The sequence below is a fragment of the Grampus griseus genome (genome assembly GCF_964374135.1).
Source record: "Grampus griseus genome assembly, chromosome: 19".
NCBI classification, from domain to species: Eukaryota; Metazoa; Chordata; class Mammalia; order Artiodactyla; family Delphinidae; genus Grampus; species Grampus griseus.
The window spans coordinates 52,057,599-52,080,141 of NC_139013.1; the positions used below are offsets into that span (position 1 = coordinate 52,057,599).

Genomic DNA, 22,543 nt, shown 5'->3' on the forward strand with positions numbered 1-22,543 from the left:
CACTTTCCTGGTGTGATCCAGGCTCCAGCGCCTCCTGTGACCATGCTGAAGCCCGTCCCCTGCTGGGACCACAGCCTAGCTTTATTCTCCTGCCTCATCTATTTCTGCAGTCCTTTGTCCTTTGACCACCCTCCCGCCACCCCACCGCCCAATAGAAACCTCAAAAAGAATCCTTGCCTCAGGCTTGGCTTCCAGGGAACCGACCTGTGACGTGTGCAGAGCATTAGCACTGTGCCTGGCATGTAGGAAGTGCTCTGTAAGAGTGGTACATGATTATTATTATTGCCTTTATTTCTAGTCTCATGGATGAAGCTAGTGTGTCTGTAGGACCTTTGGAGGTCAGGAGTGTGTACATCCAGGAGAGCGTCTGGCTGACAAAGTATGCTGAATAAATACTCTGCGTTTATGGATAGAAGGACTCAATATGTCAGTTCTTTGCAACTTGGTGTAGAGTCAACACAATCCCAGTCAATATCCCAGCAAGTTATTCTGTAGATATTGACAATCTGACCCTCAAGTTTCTATGGAGAGGCAAAACACCGAGAATTGCCAGTGCAGTATTGAAGAAGAACCAAGTCAGAGGTGTCTGCTGCCCCACTCTGAGGCTTACTAGAAAGCCATAGTTATCAAGACAGTGAGGCGTTGGGGAAATAATAGACAATTAGATCAATGGAACAGAATAGAGAGAACAGAAATAGACCCACACACATCATCAACTGATCTTTGACAGTGGGACAAAGGCAATCCAACGGAGAGAGCATAGTCTTATCAGTAGCATGATGGATAGGCCAGTACTTATCCCGGAACAGGAAAGGGGGAAGTGAACAGGATGACATCATGGAGGCAGCCAGTCCTGGCTGGCGAGGGTGGATACCTGTGGCCCTTTCCTGGGACAGGGCTGGCCTCCAAAGGATCCTTGCTTGCACTGAAGTGAAGGGCGGTGTAGGGCTGGTCAGGGCTGCTTGCATCATCAGAGTGGCTGTTTATATTTTAGTCTTTTCCCGTCTTTTCCCATGTTTCTTTCTCTCTGACTTTGTACGTTGCATGGTTGTGTCTCCCTCCCTCCCTCATCTGGATGGCTTGTCTTCTGTTCATATCTGGTTGTCTCTGCCCCTCTTTTACCCTGTCTGGTTGTTTCCATTTGTGTGTGTTCGTATCTGTGTGTATCTGTCTCCCTCTGCCTCCCCCTCTGTCCCATCTCCAGTTCTGTCCCTGTCTGTGTCTCCATCTCTCTCTGTCCGCTTCCTCTTTCAACAACTATTTATTGGGCCCCACTGTGTACCAGTTGCTCTGCTAGGGGTGGAGATACAGTGGTGAGGAAAGATGCACCATCTAGGGAAGGAGCCATGAATCCACGGTTCATACCACTAAGCACTTGGCGTCTTCAGTGCTGTGGGGAAGGGGGGCTTGGTGTGTGTAGTAGCAGTAGTTGGAGGGTATTCTGTGCGTCTGACGGTGATTGAGCTGAAACTGGAAGGGAGAATGTGGAGCTAACTAGGCTAAAAGCGTCCCCAGCAGAGCCAGCGGTGGTGTCCTGTGGGGGAGTGAATGCAAGCTGCTGGCCAGTGTGGCTGGAGCACAGCAGTGAGGATGCACAGTTGATCCAGATGGCGTCGGCAGGGTCATCACGTGGCCTTGGTTCTTAGTCCTAATAGTACTGGGATGCCGTCAGCAAGCTTGAAGCCCAGGGGTGGCTGGAGCATGTCTGCATTTCATAGAAAAGACTATGGGGGTAGCTCCTGGCTACTTCAGTAGCGCAAGCGAGAGGTGGCAGTGGCTTGGATTATGGTGTCGGCCCTGGGAATGGGTAGAAGATAGATTCAAGAGTGATTTAGAAGGAATTGATAAGACTTGGTGATTGCCTGAAGACAGTGTTACATTATCTGAAATTTTTTTCTTTAGTTATGAACGCATCAAATTTTTATTATAATTTTGCTGTAAGGAAAAAAGCTCACAGTTGGCCAATTCAGAAATTCCCTCTTAGAGATATTTTATGGGGAAAGAGAATGGTTAGATAATCATTGTTAGACCAGCTAGGAAAAAAAAGAGTATTGCTTAAGGTCACTAGACTCTTAACTGGCAGTCAGCTGGGTTGGGTAAGTAACTGATTTCTGAGAACAAACATTAATACCTCAGATGTTCTCAGATAACTGCTGAAGCAGGTAAATCAGCAGTGCTGATTTAACCCCCCAGAAGGTTGTGAATCTGAGCGCGCACAAAGACTCTGTGTTTTGTTGTTAGTTTTTGAGGAATGAAGGACCCCCTTGACCCCACCCCCACCCCATAATAGGACCACCCATAATTAAGTGGGTTTAAAAAGATTTTTTTAAATTTATTTTTGGGCTGTGTTGGGTCTTTGTTTCTGTGCGCGGACTTTCTCTAGTTGCGGCGAGTGGGGGCTGCTCTTCGTTGCGGTGCGCAGGATTCCCATTACGGTGGCTTCTTTTGTTGTGGAGCACGGGCTCTAGGTGTGCAGGCTTCAGTAGTCGTGGCACGTGGGCTCAGTAGTTGTGGCTTGCGGGCTCTAGAGCGCAGGCTCAGTAGTTGTGGCACATGGGTTTAGTTGCTCCGTGACATGTGGGATCTTCCCGGACCAGGGCTCGAACCCGTGTCCCCTGCATTGGCAGGCGGATTCTTAACCACTGCACCAGGGAAGTCCCTTGATAAGTGTTTTAAAAGACATTTTAGTTTGAAATAATTTTAAACTCATGATGACATTACAAAAATAATACAGAGTTTCTGTGTACCATTCATCCAATTTCCCCCTGTGATAACATCTTTCATAACCATAGTTGTCAAGCCCAGGAAATGGACACTGGTATAATGTTATTAAATTACAGACCTTAATTAGTTTTTTTAAATTTATTTTTTATTCAATAATAGTTGAATTACAGTATTGTGTTCATTACTGCTGAACAGCAAAATGACTCAGTTATACATATGTATACATTCTTTTTCATATTCTTTTCCATTGTGGTTTATCACAGGATACTGAATATAGTTCCCTGTGCTATACAGTAGAACATTGTTGTTTATCCATTCTACATATACCAGTTTGTATCTGCTAATCCCCAACTCCCCGTCCAACCCTTTCCCACCCACCTCCCCCTTGGCAACCACCAGTCTATCCTCTATGTCCCTGATTCTGTTTCTTTTTTGTAGATAGTTTCATTTGTGTCATAGTTTAGATTCCACATATAAGTGATATCATGTGGTATTTGTCTTTCTCTTTCTGACTTATTTCTCCAAGTGTGATCATCTCTAGTTGCATCCATGTTGCTGCATATGGCGTTATTTTGTTCTTTTTTATGGCTGAGTAGTCAGACCTTAATTAGTTTTCACCATTTTTTATGTGGACTCAACTTTTGTTTGTTTTTGTTTTGGTGTATAGTTTCAAGGAATTTTATCACATGTTTAGACTTGTGTAGCTACCACCACACACAGGGTACAGAGCAAATGCTGTTTATTTAAAGTCTTTTCACTTCACTTCATGATTCTTGTCCCCCAAACTGTTTTCAGTCTAGCTAGATCCATGGTAAGAAAGTGAAAAGCCTTCGGTTCGGGCTTCCCTGGTGGCGCAGCGGTTAAGAATCCGCCTGCCAATGCAGGGGACACGGGTTTGAGCCCTGGTCCGGGTAGATCCCACGTGCCGTGGAGCAACTAAGCCCGTGCGGCACAACTACTGAGCCTGCGTCTAGAGCCCGTGAGCCACAACTACTGAGCTCACGTGCCTAGAGCCCGTGCTCTGCAACAAGATGCCACCGCAATGAGAAGCCTGTGCACCGCAACAAAGAGTAGCCCCCGCTTGCCGCAACTAGAGAAAGGCCGTGTGCAGCAACAAGACCCAACGCAGCCAAAAATAAATTAAAAAAAAAAAAAGGCTTTGGTTCATTCCATCCCCTCCTCCCCTAATTTAATACTCTGTCTCCTCCTCCTACTGTTATGTGTGAGTGGCCGTGAACCTTTCCTGCCAGTTCAATTCTGACTCTAAAATGCCTGTGTTCACTTGGGTCTATTTGCTTCCTTGATCTCAGGTCAAAGCTGAGGTCTCCTTCCCTACTCTCTCATTTCCAGGAATACCTCTTTCCTATATCTCTGTGCAGTGTAAGAACAAAGATGTATGTCCCAGGATTCTTATGGTTACATGTGACAGAAACTCATTTCCCACTAACCAAAGCAAAAAAGAGAATTTATTGGGTCACCCAGGTAGCATGCTCCAGGGCAGAAGTGGCTTCAAGCCCAAATGGACCCAGGGGCTCAGTAGTGCATCAGGGATGAATCTTTGCTTTCTGTATGGCAGGCCACATGGCCTGCTACCCCCAGCCTGGCGGCAGCAGCAGGAGAAATTTGATGAATAGCTTTGGCCACATAAGTCCCAGGAGGATGCTGATGGGGGCAGCTTAGGCCGTGTGCTCATCCCTGAGCCCATCACCGTGCCAGGGGTGGGACATCGTGGTCATTCCTGGGACCTTGGCCCCTCCTTCGGCTTGTTGTGGTGAAAGGAGCCGGGGTGTGGATCATCTTCACCTCAAGCACGTGAAATGGGTTCATCCCAGGAAAAGGTGCTTTTTTGACAGAAGAAAGGGAGGAAAGGATGGATGGACTTGCCACTCTGTGACACTCCTTAGTTCACGGGACATCCTATGGCAGGAAGGGGGGGTCTCCCTTGAATCAGGTGGCCATCCTGTGAGGGGAGGGGGTCATTCTTGGGCCAAATGGCCACCCTGTATGTGGGGGTCACCCTTAGATGAGATGGCCATCCCATGGAGGGAGGGGTCACCCTTGGGTCAGGTGCCACCCTGGCCAGGTAGGTTTTGGCTAGGCGTGAGTTGGCATCACGTGGCAGCAGGGGTTCTAGGGAGGATGGGTTTCCTCCTTTTCTGTCATCTATTGCTGTACAGCAAGTCTCCCGGTACTTAGTGGCTCAGAACAACAAGCATTTCATTTTTTGCACATCATCCTGCAAGCTGGCCCAGCTTGTCTTCACTCTGGGGAGTGAAGAGCTGGGCTCTGTGTGTCTGGGGTGCAGGCACATGGCTGCAGCCTCAGATGGAGTGAACTCCAGCTTCTGATTGGCTGATGTTAATTTTCCTTCAGTGGATATCATGGAAATAAAGGAAATCCGCCCAGGGAAGAACTCCAAGGATTTTGAGCGTGCGAAAGCAGTCCGCCAGAAGGAAGAGTGCTGCTTCACCATCTTGTACGGCACCCAGTTCGTTCTCAACACGCTCAGCTTAGCAGGTGGGTGCATGGCATGTGCTTTTCTCCCTCCCTGGGTCTTTGTTTCCTTCCTAGAAGGTTCACTAGCAGGATGCTCACACCTGCCCAACCGCTAATGCGTGTTTAGGGCGTCATGGTTTTGAATCCTAACCCTGTCCCTTTCTAGCTGTGTGACTTTGGGTAAGCGACTCAGCCTCTCTGAGCTGCAGTTCGCTCAGCTGTGAAACGGGGAGCCCAATAATGCCGACTCCACTGGCACGTGGAAAGGATTACGTTAAGGGCCTACCTGGCTCGTGCAGAAAGCTGAAGGCAGGTACATTTTTCGTCCAGCAGAGTCTGGCCTGCACCATTTATTCAGCTTAACTGATCCGAAGGAACTATCCTGAAATCTTCCACCTCACACATGTAAACATGCGTACATACACTTAACAGTAAACGCATACATGCGCACACACACGTGCACACACGGAGACACACGTATCTGGAAGTGAGATTTCAGGCCATCCCTATGAGTCCACCAGAAAGTCCAAGAGGCCTCTGAGCAGCCAGGAGAAGGGCTGTGAAAAAGCTCAGGCACTTTGCTCAGGGGCAGAAGCCTGTAGCTGCCTTCAGGTCTAATCCCAGAATGTATTGACTTAGAACTTGACGTACAATCATGACTGACGAGAGAGAAAGTAAGTAGCATTAAAAGTAGACCAAAGTGGGGGGAAACCGTGAAAGCTGAGTAGCGTTAGAGACTTTGAATTTAGGGTCAGGTAGGGACTTCCCTGGCGGTCCAGTGGTTAGGACTCCGAGCTTCCACTGCAGGGGGCCTGAGTTTGATCCCTGGTGGGGAAACTAAGATTCTGTAAGCCATGCAGCACGGCCAAGAGAAAAAAAAAGTGAAAAGACAACCCACAATATAGAGAAAAAGAATTGCAATTCGTATGCCTGATACAAAACATATCTAGAATATTTAAGAACTATTACAACTCAGTTATAAAAGACATATAATTTAGGGTCAGATGGGTCTCATTGGTTTGAGTTCTCATTCATGCTTGCATCAGGCATCTTTTGAGCATATGCCCTGTGCCAGGTTGTACTACGTGTCATTGGGGCTGTAAAGAGGAATAAGACCCAGTTGCTGCCTTTAAGGAGCTCACAGTCTCCTTGGGGAGACAGATGTGTGGACGGGAACTTAGAGTACTCTGTGATAAGAGCAGTAGTCCAAACATAAGCGTGCTGCAGGAATACACAGTGCCTCATTCCCTGGAAGGCTTTGCAGGGGAGGTGACTTTTCAACTGGGTTTTAAGGCATCAGTAGGAGTTGGGGTTAAAGAGGGAGGATGGTCCAGGGAGAGGACATTGCATGTGCCAGGGCTTGGAGGAGGGAAATTAGCAAGCTGGATGTAGGAAGTGTTGGGTGGTCGTCTGATTGATGGTGTATAGCAGAAGGCAGAGATGGGGCAGGAGAGAGGGGCCCGTGACTGTGTCCCTGAGCTCTGTCCACGTAGCCCCCCTGCAGGCTGAAGCTCTTCTTGGTAGGGAGGCCCTGAAAGCCCAAGCAGGACGTGGAGCCCAGGGTGATGTCTGGATCCCAGCTTCTTATTTACTGGCTCTGGGACAGGTCCCGTCACTCTTCTGAGCTGTAGTTTTCTCCTCGTCCACACGGGAAGAGTGAGAGCAGAAACCTCAGCATGCTCTATCTAGACTAGCAAACTCCCTAGTTTGGAGATGTTTAATAACTGGACTAGTTGTTTGCATTGCCATCTCCACTTTACTGATTAGGAAATGAGGCACAGAGAGGTTAAGTAACCAACTGAACATCACACAGCCCTGAAGCGGTACACTGGGACTTGGCGATGATGCCAGGCTCTTAACTGGTACTTGTTGCTGCTTCCCTTACAGGCATCAGCATCACCTACTTTCCACCCCTCTCTCTGGCCTTGAAGGGAAACAGGGGAGATGCTCAGGGCTGCTCAGGATTGTGGTACAAGTTATCCCAGGTCCTGCCTCTTGTTTGTTAGCATAGGGCTAAAACTTTTAAAAAGTCACCGGCTTGTCACCCCTGCTGTAGGAGGCTCGCCATGGGCATATGGCCTCATCTGAGACAAAAAGTAGGTCCTAGGAACCAGCACAGGCTCCTCCCAGCCACGTGGTCTGTGTGGGGCTGGGAAGGTGGGGCGGGGGTCCCTAAGCAGCAGTCTGTCTTCCCAGGGAGTAACAGAGCATTTCTGTCCCCTCACCTCTGCAGCCGACTCTAAAGAAGATGCAACTAAGTGGCTCTCTGGCTTGAAGATCTTGCACCAGGAAGTGATGAGCGCATCCACCCCCACCATCATTGAGAGGTGACGGTTTGGGCCTGTTTATCTCTGTGTTCCTTCACTCAGGCATTTATTCTGCTCCCTTTAGCCAATATGGTGAAAGAAAGAAAAAGGGAATATTGCGTCTTGGAGGCTCATGGAGTGTCCTGTATGCAGTAGGTGCCCATTAGTGGCTGTGGACTCTCCAGCATCTCACAGAAAAGCCTGTCTCAGTGCTGGGCCTTGGTCTTCGCCTGCTGGAGTGAGGAGGGCCCTGGGGCTGAGACAGAAGCTCCTACTGATGTTGGGTTGGAGGGGAGGGCCCGAGGCTTGTTTCTTAAAGGATTTAGGAAGAGGGATTAAGCTGACTGATCCAAGGACCCCAGGCTTGAGGTCCAGGATTTTCCACCTGCCACTCCCTTTGGGTGGGATTGGTGTGTGAATTACTGTCCCTCCAGCAGACCAAAGCCCTCTGATTTACACCATTTTCCTTACCAGCTTTTTGGGGATTAACTCATAGAATCAGAGGGAATTGTCAGTTTAAAGATTGCCAGCCTCTGTCAAAGGGGCCCCTTGGCCCAGCTGGAGCATTTCAACCACAAGGAGAAACTGCTGCTTCCCAAGTCGCCTGAGTTAGAAAGTTGGAAAACCTTCCTTTTCGTTTCCAGTTTCCTTTGTCCCATCCTGTAGAACTCGCTTCGACTCGTGCTGTTTCCTAACTTTCTCTCTTTGTCTCAACTCTCTTCAACTCTCTTCCCTATAGAACTCGCTTCGACTTGTGCTGTTTTCTGACTTTCTCTCTTTGTCTCAACTCTCTTCAACTCTCTTCCCTGTAGAACTCGCTTCGACTCGTGCTGTTTCCTAACTTTCTCTCTTTGTCTCTCTTCCCAGTTGGTTGAGAAAGCAGATTTATTCTGTGGATCAGACCAGAAGAAACAGGTAAGGTTCGCTCACATTTTTGTAGTTTTCTCCCGATCGTTTTGGACTCGGATGTTCATTCTTTCTTTAAACATTCTGAGGGGGTTGGAGCAAGTTCTCTGCTGTGGAAAGCTCCTCATGAAGTTAGATTTGACTTACAAGGTGCCGGACACAGTGCTAGGTGGCGGGGGTCACGGTGACAGACTCTCCACCCGTGCAGGACCTCACTGTGGTGGAAAATTCCGGTCCACCTGCAGAGGTGGCTTCTCTTTTGTGGAACACTTGCAGCACGTCCTTTAGGCCTTCACATGTGAGCCCCTTCTGTGTCCCGGGGAGAAACAGGGTCACCATGGTGCCTGCCCTTCCTCTGTGCTGGGGGATTGACCATCAAGAGGTAAACCCAGTTCAGTAGCGATGGTCGTAAGGGCTGGGTGGACGTGAGTGGGGCGATGTGATAACACGTAATTCAGTGTCCTTGACCGGTTCACCGAACAGCACGTCTTGGAGTGGTTCCCTGTCGGCACACACAACGCTCCATGCCAGACATTTTTGTATCCAATGCGGTTTGTCCTTGGATGGATGCGGTGTAATTCTCTAACTGATGAGAAATCATTTCCTTCTTGATGGACATGAAGTTGTTCCTGGTCCTTTATTATCATACCGTGAAAGCCTTCACATCTCCCTTTTTGTAAACTTAGGTGATGAGGGTATGAGCAGGATAAATTCCCAGAAGAGGAATTCCAGCGGCCAGGTGTCCTCGGGTCTGAGATTTTTGAGAGAGGTGGTAGCGATTTCTGTTTCTACCAACAGTGCAAGAAAGTACTTGTTTCACTATGTCTCCAGAGTTTGACCTTTATTAATCTGTGGGTAAAAGGCAGCAGTGGATTTTGGCTTAAATTTGCGTTTCCTTGTTTATGGGCGAGGTTGAACATCCTCTCCATTTTTTTTCGGTTATGATCCAGTTCTTGTTAATAACGTAATGACAAAAAAAACACCATTTATTGAGCACCCAGCATGCCAGGCACTGTACTGAGCACTTGACAATCAACTGTATCATTTTAGCCTCACATCAGACCTCTCTGAAAGTTTTTAAATGTTTTTCCTTCCTTCCATTCTCCATTAAGATGTGTCAGCATCACGTCAGTGAGGCAACAAGTAACCTCTACAACTCACCTCTCTTGTTCCCGAAAGTCTTTCCATCCCTGAGGCATTCTAGATTCAGGCTAGTGTCATCCATCACTTGTTGATTTCAGAGCCTCTGTGGTCTCTTGTACACGTGCCCCACGGGATGCTTTGCAGATGGTAACCAGGAAGCGGTGAAAAGTTTAGTGACGTTGTTAGGTCAGCCAGCAGCTCAGTCCGTGTCTCTGTCCGTCTTCCTTTCCCTCCCTCCCTCCTCTCAGCCAGCGTTCTGTGGTCCCACACCTGGGCCTGGCCCGTGTTACGGAGGGTGGATCAAACGAGGTCCCCTCGCTGGGGGATTTTATACACACTGGCCTCTTTCAGTCTCGGAGGTGGCGCCTCCCATGACTGTTTCCCTTCTCTGTGGCTTTGGGGTGAATCACAGTTGAGGTTGGCACAGAGCTGAGAGAGGGAGCCCTCCTGGGCCCTCTCTCCACATGGTGGGGTATGGCGTTGTTGAGCTGGTTCCACAGTCTGCTTCTCCAACTTCTGTTGTCAAGAAGTGGGAGCCTCCCTCCAGCTCTCTCGCTCAGAATGGATTCTTGCAAGTCCTTTACAGAGAAGTCCTTTCCAGAACCTTCAGCAGACAGCAAGTCTGTCTCTGGCCATGATTCCTTGTTCCCTGCTTGCCGTTCCCGCTCCCCGACCTCCCTTCCGCTTGGCGGAGCCCTGCTGCTCTGTCAACACGTGGAAAATCCCACCTTTCCTGTGGTTCTGGGAGGCCCAGAGGGAGTTTTTCAAAAGGAACTTGACCAAGGTGCCAATGAAAGGGCAACTGACTTCTGCCAGTCTCCCTCCTTTCCTGTCTCGCACAGTGGTCCCGTTTCCTGGAAGAAAACAAAGGAGCTGCAGCACGAAGGAAAGAGCCTGGGGATGGGAGGCAGACTGTGGGCTGGCCCGGCTCGGGCAGTGTCCAATCCCGGGTTTTTGTTGGCCTGAGCATGTTTCCCTTTTCAGCCTCTCGAGAGGCAGCATGGCAGCAGCTGGCGTTTGTGAGGAGTCACTTTGTAACCCCCGCCGTTCTGAGCACTCTCCTTACTTAGGGAATTGGGGAAAGCTTATGGAAAGAAGGCTCTCAGACTGGCGAGCTGGGCACCCTCTGGTCCATTTTATGAGGACACTGAGGCCAGGAGAGGTTAGATCACTTGTCCACAGCAGCCTAGCCGATCAGCTGTGGCTTAGCTGATCACTGAGCTGGTAAGAGGCAGAAATCTTCCCTTCCCCACGGGGACCTCCTTTGACTGAAAATTACGTATGGGTTTCATTGTGGTGAAATATACGTAACATAAAACTTGCCATTTCCAGTGTACGCTTCTGTGCGTTCGTGTTGCTGTGCTGCCATCACCATCCGTCTGCAGAGCTCTACCCCTCTTGCAGAACTGAAGCTCTGTACCCATTTAGCCCTCACTCTATTACCCCCTCTGCAGCCGCTGGTAACCGCCGTGCTATTGGGTTGGCCAAAAAGGTCGTTGAGGTTTTTCTGTAAAATGACATTTACGGAAAAACCTGCACGACCTTTTTGGCCAACCCAATATTTTCTGTCTCTGTGAAGTTGACTCCTGTGGGCCTGTGAGCGGAAGGATGCTGCATTTTGTGACTGGCGTACTTCACTGAGCACGATGTCTTCATGGTTCATCCACGTTACTGTAGCAAGTGTCAGAATTTCCTTCCTTTTTAAGGCCGAATAATATTCCACTATGTGCATGTAACACGTTGTGTTTATCCGCCCATCTGTCCATGGACACTTACTCCAGGTGCTTCCACCTTTTGGCTATTGTGAGTATTGTTGCTGTGAATATGGGTTTCTAGTCTCTGCTTTCAGTTCTTTTGTGCATTACCCAGAAGTGGCATTGCAGGATCAAATGGTAATACTCTTCCATTTTTTGATGAACTGCCTACTGTGTTCCACGGCAGCTGCAACCATTATACATTCCCACCAGCAGGGCAACAGGATTTCATTTTTTTCTCACTTCCTTGCCAACACCTAACCTCCCTTCCTTCCTTCCTCCCTCCTTCCCTCCTCTCTTCCCTCCTTCCCTCCCCTCTTCCCTCCTTCCTTCCTCCCTCCTTCCCCTTCTCGCCTCCCTCCCTCCCTCCCTCCCTCCCTCCCTTCCTTCTTCCCCCCCACCCCCCTTCCCTCCCTCCAGCCATCCCAGTGGGTGTACAGTAGTATCTCATTTTGGTTTTGATTTGCATCTTCCTAATGACTACAGATCTTGAGCATCCTTCCATGTGCTTTTTGCCATTTGTATATCTTCTTCAAAGAAATATGTAGACAAGTCCTTTGCCCATTTAAAAACATCACATGGACTTTTTTTTTTAGATATGGTAAACAAGCCTATGTTTTATTTAATTTTATTTTTTGGCCGTGCTGCAAGGCATGTGGGATCTTAGTTCCCTGACCAGGGATTGAACTGGCGCCCCCTGCATTAGAAGCTCAGCGGCGTAACTGTTGGACCACCAGGGAACCCCCAAGCCTATGTTTTTTTGTTTTTCTTAAACATCTTTATTGGAGTATAATTGCTTTATAATGTTATGTTAGTTTCTGCTTTATAACAAAGTGAATCAGCTGTACATATACATATATCCCCTTAGCCCCTCCCTCTTGCGTCTCCCTCCCACCCTCCCTGTCCCAGCCCTCTAGGTGGTCACAGAGCAGCAAGCTGATCTCCCTGTGCTATGTGGCTGCTACCCACTAGCTATCTATTTTACGTTTGGTAGTGTATATATATTATGAAAGTAACTCATGTTCGTTATAGAAAATTTTGGAAATACTGAAAACTAGAAAAAATTTATGTGAGTTTGACATTAAATGGTAGGCACTGTTTAACTCTGGGTACAATTGTTTTCAGTAGATTTCCATCCTCAACTTTATTGGTTTGTGTTCATTTTACTTCATTAATATGTAACTATATATATGACTTTACATTGTGTTCTTCTTTAACTAATTTTAAAATTTTGGAATAATGTTACATTTAGAGAAAAGTTGCAAAGATGGTACAGAGATTTCTCATATACCCCTTTGGCCAGTTTTCCCTACGGTTCACATCATTCATGTCAAAACTTGACAAACCACATTTGCTATATGACCGTTACGTAAACCCTAGACTTTATTGGAATTCACCATTTTTTCCACCAGTGTCCTTCTCCTGGTCTTGGATCCCACCCAAGACCCCACATTGTACTTAGTTGTTCTGCCCCTTTGGTGTCCTCTAGGCTGTGACGGTTTCTCCATCTTTCCTTGTCTTGCATGACCTTGACAGTTTTGAGGAGTAGGTCTCAGGTATTCTGTAACATGTCCCTCCATTTGTGTTAGTCTGATATTTTTGTCATGATAAGACTGGAGTTAAGGGTAACCTGAGGTTGTGTTTGGGAAGAATATCACGGAGGTGAAGGTCTTTTTCTTCACCTTGCTCAAGAGATGCCTGCTTTCACCATGGCTTGTCAAGGGTGATGGAAACCTTGATTACTTGGCCAAGGTTGTGTCTTCCAGATCTCTCCTTTGTAAAGGCCCCCCCCCACCTGCCTGCCTCCACTCTATTTTCTGGGAATCAGTCACTAAGTCCAGTCCACATGCAAGGAGGGGAAACTATTTTCACCTCACCTTAAACCATAAACACGTTTACATTTTGTTGCAACTCTTTGGGAACAGTATTAACGCCTACATTGTAATTCAACCAATGGGATCTGATATTTGGCTTGAAAAGTTGCCTTTTGTTTGTCATTTAGTTTGTGTCTGGTTTTTATTAATGTTCACAGTTTCACTGAATTGCGTTCAGAGGGAACGTTATGGAGCGACCCTCACGAGAAGCGTGTTTCGGGTCATCGTAGGATTCTCGGTCTTAGTGCTAGTCTGTCCCGTCGGCTGGACGCTCTCTGCTTTCTTAGAGTCTTCCCCCTGTTGTTGCTGTTCACACCGGTGGGGGCTCTCAAGGTCGGGGATCCGGCTGGTTCGGTCTTTGTAGTGTTGGTCAGATGAACGAAACCGTCCCTTTTCATTCGTAGACATAGCATCGTAACAAGGGACAACCAGAACGTTCTCGTCCTTATAATATTTCCAGGCCTGGGGAGACTGAGTCAAAGGCATGAATCGTTTAACATTAATCTTGACCAGGTTTCCAGAAACCCCCTCTTTCTGAGTCTCTAGAGTTTAGTTGCCTATTACCTGGGAATTAGGTTCTAAGGTCAGTGCATTAGGGGAAAACTTCTTCGGTCAAAATACCCCTTGCGAGAGCCCCTGAACCTTCGGGGGTGGAGGGTGGTCACTGGAATTGCATTCCTCAGGGTGAGGCTCACGGGCTGAGTCCTGCAGAGGGGCCAGCAGACCTACGGGCTGGGAGCAGGTTGTCTCTGTGGACATCTCTTTCCCACTTTGCCCCTTGCCCCTCGGCATGTGACACTGACTTTGCATAAACCGAGTGTGCACTTCCTGTTCTCGCTCAGCCTGGCCTTCAGGAGGCGGGAGGGTTGGGCGTGCAGGTGGGAGGCAGGTGTGCGGTCCAGTTCTGTCTTCAGCAGGCATGCAAATAGGTTCCCTGCGGTCAGCAGTCCTGGCTCCAGCACGTCGGACAGCCTGGGGGGGCTTTACCTGCAGAGGTGCGCTGCCTGTCCTGCAGAAGTTCTGTTGCACTGGGTCTGGGTGGGGATCATGAATGTGCCCTTGTAACAAATTCCCAACTGATGTTGATCCTGGCGTTCCAGGGACCCTACTTAGAGAAGCAGGCTTCTAGAGCTGCACTGTCCACCTGTGACTATATAAATCTAAAGTAATTAAAATTAAATAAAAATTTAAAAATTCAGTTCCTTGGTCGCCCTAGGCGCATTGGACAGCCCTGATACGGAACGTTGCCATCATCCTAGAAAATTCTGTTGGGCAGCTCTGAGGTTTGAATCTCAGCACTAACGCTTACTGGTTGTATGAGTTTGGGTAAGTTCCTTGACTTCTCTGTGCCTTCGTTTCCTAATCTGTAAGAGAGATCATAGTTCCTACCTCCTGGGATTGGTTTGAAGATTCAGTGGGTTCATTTGTGACGAGTGCTTGGCCAGTGGCTGGCTTACGGTAAACACTAATGAATGTTTATTACTGTTACAAGAAGCTGGGGGTGGTGGAGGTGTTGGTTACCAGCCTCAGGGTGGCAGGTAAGTTTCCCGGGGCTGCCAACCTCAGTTGTTTGGTAAAGGCTGCCCCAGGGGGCAGCGTTGTAGCATCTGGGAGCATGCCAAGCTGAGGAGGGAAGCTGACAGGATTGTTCAGTGCCCGTGGGGAGGGGGTAGTTTTTGCCATCCCTCCCCAAAGGGATTGCCCTGGTTCCCTAACGCACGGTCACAGGCCGAGCCTGCAGGAAGCAGAATCTGAGATGGGCTTTGTGTGCAGGAAGCTTATGGGGAGTGTGTGCGGGGCCACACCTGCGAAGGCAGCTGGATTGTGATGCAGGCACAGTCACGGCCTCAGCTGGCCCCGTGGGGAGCTCCGGGGAGGCCCTGCAGAGCTGTCCTGAGTTACGGCCAGAGGGCAGACCATGGTCTTGGCTGAGATCTGATGACAAGTCCTGGACGGGGAGAGGGGTGAAGTTGGGAGCTGCTGGCTTCCTACCCGCCAGCAGCTCCACGGGCCAGTCCTAATCCACGTGCCCAGAGCACGTGGAGTGAGGGCGCGGCATGGGGAGTGGAGTGGAGTGGCTAGTCCCTGCACAGGAGCCCAGAGAAGCTCTCTGGCCCCCACCTTTACCTGGGGACTCAGTTGCTCCACTGTAAGGCGGGACCTTTGGAGACGGTGGGTTCAGATGCCCCAGTGCTCAGATTCTCGCGCCCCCGGGCCCTATGTTTGCTCCACTGGCCCCCCCGGCAGCTGCACTGGCTCCCAGCTCCCCAGTCCCTTTGTTCCTGGGTGTGGGAAGGTTTCCTGGCCCCATTTCTGCCTGGAAGTTCTGGGTTCCCCAGGGGACGCCGACCTCTTCCTTGGTCCTGGGTGAGCCACCTCGGCTACCAGCTAGGCCAGACCCTCTCCCTGCCTCGTTTTACAGCGCCATCCCCCACCACTCCTCGCCCTTCATCCTGCCCTGACCAAGCTCTTCGTGGACACCCCGGGGGCAGGGTCCGAAAGGAGGTCTCAGCCAGCCTGCTCACTTCTCTGTGCGGCCAGCCCCACTGGGCCTGCCGAGGGCTTTGTGCTGCCCTCACCGTCTCTCTGGGAAGGCCCTGGGTGCCGGCCCCAGGAGTGGTGGGCGGTGGGGAACACGTGGCCCATAAAGGTCTCCCACATTAGGGAGGCCGTTAGACGAGAGACAGGGATGCTGGAGGTCGGGACACTGGGGTGGCCAGGAGTCCTCTTGGCGGTCTCCCGGGGCAGCTTCCGAGTGTGACCTGCTGCTTCCTCCCGGGCGTGCTGGCAGAGGCCGGGTAGACAGTGTGGCGGAAGCTGGGCCGTTCCTGCCCACAGCCCGGGCAGACTTCCTTCCTGGCCACGCACAGCCCCTTGCTAGTCTGACGTCTCCAGGAACGCAGACCAGTTTTCTCTGGCCACACCAGAGGCCGCCCAGACCACCCTCTCTCGCTCTGCCGGACACTTGGCTCCACAGCCACGAGGGTCTGGATCTCAGGCCCTTGACCCGCCGCCCTCCATCACTGTTCATGGCGTTCCCTGAGAGGCTTCAAATGCAGTGGTTACACGCAGACCCGGAGGCAGGCTGCACTGGAGTCCGCCTCCGCCGCGTGGTAGCACCCAACGTCTCTGAGCCTCGGTTTCCTCACCTGCCGCGTGGAGTGATAATGGTGCCCACCTCCTCAGGTCGTCAGACCAGCTCCGACCTTGAGCCGCATACCCTGCCCCCATCCCCGTTGCCTGTTCTGAACCCTGGGGCTCGAGAATGCATACTGTGTTGGGGGGTGAGGTGTAGCGAGGGGTGAGGTGACGTCATTGCCTGGAGATCCCCGGGGCAGCCTGGCACATAGTAGGTGTTCAGAGAAGGTTGGCTCCTTCCCCTGCCTGTCTCTGGCGTTCAGTGACCTCGTCTTGGCTGGAACCCCTGTGACATTTCGCGTCTGCCGAGGTTATCCGACACCATTTCTGCCCTCACTGCGCATCTCCAACGTGATCCGTGTCCACAGCCATCCCTGAAGGGTGGAGACCAGCCTTGCACATCGGGTGTCTTGATCCCAGAGTCTGTGTTCCCAGCTGGTGGTGGAAGATGGGAGCTGACAGGAGTAGCCAGATCCTCCACTCTTGACACCCCTCAAGGCTGACGAGGCTGGGGTTCCCCTCTTTTGCAGCATCAGCCTCCGAGAGTTGAAGACCATCTTGCCCCTGGTCAACTTCAAAGTGAGCAGCGCCAAGTTCCTCAAAGATAAGTTCGTGGTAAGTTTTGTGTCTCAGCCTGGCGATTCTGTGAACCCAGGGCTACGTGTGCCTTTCCCATGAAGCCACTACGTGCCTTTGAGCTCCACTGAATGGTGCCCAAGGAAGTCCCCCGCCTCCAGATTCATCCATCCTAGTCCAGACAGAGGGATTGTGTGAAGACCTTAAGCCCGTGTTCTCAGTCATGGCAGAGGACGTCATCCACGAAGACCATGTTCACCGAGCTGCTTGACTTGGGACGTTTCCACCAGTCCAACTTTCCCTTTCCCTCACTATCCCACAGCCTGTTTTCCTTTTAATAATATGAACACATGTGTTTCTTCTGGAAAATATTATGGAAGATTCCTTATGTAGGTTGCCAGGGATGTGGCGTTTTGTATTCAGGTCCTGATAGCGTAGTTGTCAGAGGCGACTCTTCTCTGCCCTTCCCCTCTCCTCGCACCCACCCCTCCCTTCATCCACTGATCCTTCCTCCCACCCATCCTCCCATCCCTCCATCCCTCCATCCCTCCTTCCGCCCATCATTTAATTTGTTTATGTTCTTGTGTAATTAAGCCATTGGTAGATCTGAGGCGGGTCATTCCATGAGTGATGGGGTAGCATAGGTCAGGTGGGGCTCTTCTGAAGGGTGTAAGGATGGAGGTGATCCATAGGCATTCTTTCTGGCCTTCAGAGAGATATTGACTCTCGTCAAGGAGCCCAACAACACTCCATCCCAATAGTCCCAGTTGGTGGACTCACAGGGGCATGTCACCGGATTCCTCAGCTGAAGAAGCTCATTCATTTTTATACCAGTGAGCTCCCGGAACAGTTAACCCACTTTATGGCTTATCCAGCCATCTTTTGGCCCGCCCCCATCATTCGAACTGGTCCAAGAAGGCAAAACCAGAGGAGGGTGGGGACTGACAGAAGAGAGATGGGAGAGGCATTTACCACTGACCGCCATGTAGTTGGAATTTTGTTCCTTATCAAGCCTTTACCATGCAGGTGCTACGTGGATGTTCTCTGGTTTGGTTTCAAGGAAGTCCGAGGAGGGTAATGGTGGTTCTCCCATTTTACAGATGAAGAAACGGAGGGTCTGAGAGGGTCAAGTGATTTGCCCAAAGCTGTTAAGCCATTCAGGGGACAGACCTTGACTGGAGTTGAGGTCTGTTAATTCTAAGGGCTCGGTTCATTTTCTTATGCTTTTAAAAATGACCTATCTGTACATACCCTATAAATATGTCTAGATTTGAAAGTGTCTTCTGCCCCCAGAAGGAGGAGTTCTGCATTATGGCTCTTGGAATTCTGGCGAAGATCCTTCCCTTCTGGGGAGTCAAGGGAAGGATCTCACCAGGGATCCCTGGTGGGTATGTTCTCCAGGCAGATAAATTAGGAAACTTGTGGATAGTTGGGTTCAGAGGAATGCAAGTTTGATTTTAACCAGTGTTGTAGCAGAGCCATGGTATTTCTGTGAACAGGGAAGAGGCATTCTTGTGGTGGACAAGAAAAATCGTGTGGTCACTTTTTTTATATATTTACAGGAAATAGGCGCACACAAAGATGAACTCAGCTTTGAACAGTTCCATCTCTTCTATAAAAAACTTATGTTTGAACAGCAGAAATTGGTAAGATGATTCTTTTTTTCCCATTCACTTTTTGAAGGTTTTGATAGTCTTACCTTACTTTTAAAAATTGAAGTATAGTTGATGTACAATATTATATGAGTTACAGGTGTACAATTCACAATTTTTAAAGGTTATCCTCCATTTATAGTTATTATAGAATATGGGTTATAGCCCCTGTGTTGTACAGTGTATGCTTGTAGCTTATTTTATATGTAATAGTTTGTACCTCTTAATCCCCTACCCCTATACTGCCCCTCCTCCCTTCCCTCTTCCTACTGGTAACCACTAATTTATTCTCTGTGAGTCTGTTTCTTTTTTTGATATATTCACTAGTTTGTTGTATGTTTTAGATTCCACGTGTAAGTGATATCACATAGTATTTGTCTTTCTCTGTGTGACTTACTTCACTTAGCAGGATACCCTCCTTACTTCACTTAGCAGGATACCCTCCGTGTTGTTGCCAATGGCAAATATTTCATTCTTGTTTATGGCTGAGTAGTATTCCACTGTGTGTGTGTGTGTCTATATATCTGTATATCTATCACATCTCCTTTATCCGTTCATCTGCTGGTGGACACTTAGGTTGCTTCTATATCTTGACAATTATTAATCATGCTGCTGTGAACATTGGGGTGCATGTATCTTTTCGAATTAGTGCTTTTCTTTCTTTCGGATACATACCCAGGAGTGGACGTGCTGGGTCATATGGTGACTCTGTTTTTAGTTTTCTGAGAAATCTCCATACTGTTTTCCACAGTGGCTGCATCAGTTTATATTCCCATCAACAGGGTAGGAGGGTTTCCTTTCTACACACCCTCCCCAGCGTTTGTTATTTGTGTTCTTTTTGATGATGGCCACTCTGACGAGTCTGAGGTGGTATCTCATTGTGGTTTGGATTTGCATTTCCCTGATGATTAGTGATGTTGAGCATCTTTTCTTGTGCCTGTCGGCCATCTGCATGGGTAAGATGATTCTTGAGCAAATGATCGAATGATATTTTTGTTTCCCCTGTGTTTCAAAGTCCGGCATGTTCCTAAGAGACCCATGAGATGTGTTCTGTCTCCCTTCTAGTCAAGGAAATATCAAGTGGGAATGGCAGTGACATCATATTTTCATCTGTTAGATTGGCAAAAGTTTTAAATGTTATAGAGCTATGGGGACAGTGTGGGGAAATGGTGCTCTCATACCTTCGCGGTGGGAATATGAGTGGCCGTCAGTCTGATTGGAATTTAGTCTGAGCCTATTAAAGTAAAAAAAGTTCTACTAACTCTATCATCTTGTTCTGGAAGGAAATTTACCAAATTATTAATAGTAACTTGTCTCTGGGTTGAGGGATTTTTGTATGTTGTTCTTTTTATACTTTTATTCCTTGTTAATGAGAATATGTTTTTCGATTAAGATAATATGCTATTGGGACTTCCCTGGTGGCGCAGTGGTTAAGAACCCGCCTGCCAATGCAGGGGACACAGGTTTGAGCCCTGGTCCGGAAAGATCCCACATGCCACGGAGCAACTAAGCCCGTGTGCCACAACTACTGAGCCTGTGTTCTGGAGCCCGCGAGCCACAACTACTGAGCCCGCATGCCACAACTACTGAAGCCCGCGCACCTAGAGCCTGTGCTCCGCAACAAGAGAAGCCACCACAGTGAGAAGCCTGCGCACCGCAACGAAGACTAGCCCCGGCTCGCCGCAACTAGAGGAAGCCTGTGGGCAGCAGTGAAGACCCAACGCAGCCAAAAATAAATTTAAATCAATAAATTTATTAAAGAAAAGATAATATGCTATTTTAAAATTAAATTAAGATGTGCGTACATTTTGACCTGACAGTGGCATTTTGGGGCCTCTGTTTTAGAGAAATGAAAGCACTGAGGCCTAAGAGTGTGTCACTAGATTGCTTATTGCAGCATTATTTATGCTGCCAAAATACTTGGGAGCCATCTGAATGCCTCTCAGTAGAGCAAAAGCTGGGTAAGTTATGGTCCATCCATACTGTGTGACACTGTGCAGCTGATTAAGAAGCCTGAGTCCATTGTGTTTCTGTCCATCTGGAGGGATGTTCATGGTATTTTGTGAGGAAAACCAGCTGCAGATTCATGCAGGGAGCTAGGTCTGATATTTTGGTAACAAACAGTGCTCCTCCTATATATGTTTGTGAGTGTTTTTTATGAACAAGGAGAAGGTATGGAAGAGTATACATACCTCATGTTTAATGGTTTTTTTTAATAGATTACTGTGGTTTAAATTTATTTATTTTATTTATTTATTTTTGGCTGCATTGGGTCTTTGTTGCTGCATGTGGGCTTTCTCTAGTTGTGGCGAGAGGGGCCTACTCTTCGTTACGGTGCACAGGCTTCTCATTGCTGTGGCTTCTCTTGTTGCGGAGCGTGGGTTCTAGGCACGCAGGCTTGGTAGTTGTGGCAGGTGGGCCCTAGAGCGCAGGCTCAGTAGTTGTGGCTCGCGGGCTCTAGAGCACAGGCTCAGTAGTTGTCGTGCATGGGTTTAGTTACTCCACAGCATGTGGGATCTTCCCGGACCAGAGCTCGAACCCGTGTCCCCTGCATTGGCAGGCGGATTCTTAACCACTGCGCCACCAGGGAAGTCCCTCATATTTAATGTTGAGTTTGTGTATGTCCTGGAGGGATTTGGAAAGATGCTCAGGAGAGATAATTAAATTTGTCTTTGTACCACTCCGTTTTCAACTTGTTCCAAGTAGCACATTACTTTTGCAATTAAAAAAAATGTCCCATAAAGCATAAGGCTCAAAAAGGGAGGCATTCAGTTCAGTGCAGGGAGTGGCGTGCCTGGTGTGTGGTTACTGCTGTTACTGTTGGAAAAGGGCTTTGCAGGGGGCTGAGGTGGGTCCAGAGCAGAGCCGCGAGGGAGCAGAGAGTGGGTAGGACTTGCAGCAAGACAGATCTGCTTTCTTCGGCTGTGTGACCTTGGGCCAGCCACTGACCACTCCCAGCCTCGGTCTTCTCATCTGTGCAATTGGGGCTATGATTCCTGCCCCACCGGGCTCTGCGGAGGACTGCCGAGGGACTGGAGGTCAAGAGTGCAGGCATTTTAAAGTGATGAGTGTGAAAGACAGTTATCAGTTGCCTTCTCCCTGCAGGCTGGGCGCAGGATGAGGCCTCTTGTTAGGTGACCACTGGCCTTGGGACTTCGGATGTATCTGAGGTAGAGAAATGGGAGAAGCATTTCTTGTCTGCGTAGATTGGGGAAAAATACATTATTTCATAGAGTAAAAGATTCAGTTGCAGTGTGTTCACTTTTTCACACAAGTGATAATTAGTTCTTGGTTTGCCAAATAGAGTAGAAAGATCGTAGGCTTTGGAGGTTGAAAGACCTGTGTTCCAGCCCCAACTTGACCTCTAACTGACCAAGTGATTTTGGTGAAAGCCATCTTTCCCCCCGTCACTCAGCCTCCTCTGTAAAATGAAGGTATTAAATCAGGTCATCGGTTATACAACTTTAAAGCTATCTAACCCTGCTCCCCTTTTTTGTACGAAACCTTAATTAAGAAAACTCTGCTGCATAAAAGCTGATCAGAACACTTTTTATGTGAAAATCTGTATCTTTCATTCATAATCAATTCTTGAGAGCAATGAAAATGTTGTGATGATAGTATATAAATGAAATCCAGAATAATGACAATTGCTGTCTTAGGCAGTTGACCAGAACTGAGAAAAACTTGATTCGCTCAAGATAAGTAGTTGCAAAAAGCAGGTTTTATAATCGTTTGTCTGGAAATTTCAAGATACTGTCTCATCAGGTAGAGAGCAGGCGAAGCTTGGGAATAAGGTTCCCATGAAAGCTGCTGCACCTGCCAATACAGGTTACCCGCCACCGATGGTCTCCACCGCGATAAAATTCCACACAAGAGCACTTTGCGTTGTGGTTCTTTCTAAAGCTCACGTATGTGTGTTTGAGAGGGAGAAGGAAGGGAAAGAAATTTGAGTCAGATTTCTGCAGAATCCCTGA

General features: G+C 48.7%; 1 protein-coding gene across 1 annotated transcript in view; it reads left to right on the forward strand.

Moving 5' to 3' along the window:
* PLCG2 (phospholipase C gamma 2) overlaps positions 1-22,543 on the forward strand; it is a gene marked incomplete at its 5' end in the record, with an annotated part of 140,294 nt that overhangs the window by 50,024 nt on the left and 67,727 nt on the right. Inside the window, 5 exons of the mRNA XM_082677782.1 lie at positions 5,098-5,241; positions 7,454-7,547; positions 8,394-8,441; positions 16,872-16,956; positions 18,480-18,563. Coding sequence (XP_082533908.1) covers positions 5,098-5,241; positions 7,454-7,547; positions 8,394-8,441; positions 16,872-16,956; positions 18,480-18,563 — 455 coding nt within the window. The remainder of the gene's footprint in view (positions 1-5,097; positions 5,242-7,453; positions 7,548-8,393; positions 8,442-16,871; positions 16,957-18,479; positions 18,564-22,543) is intronic.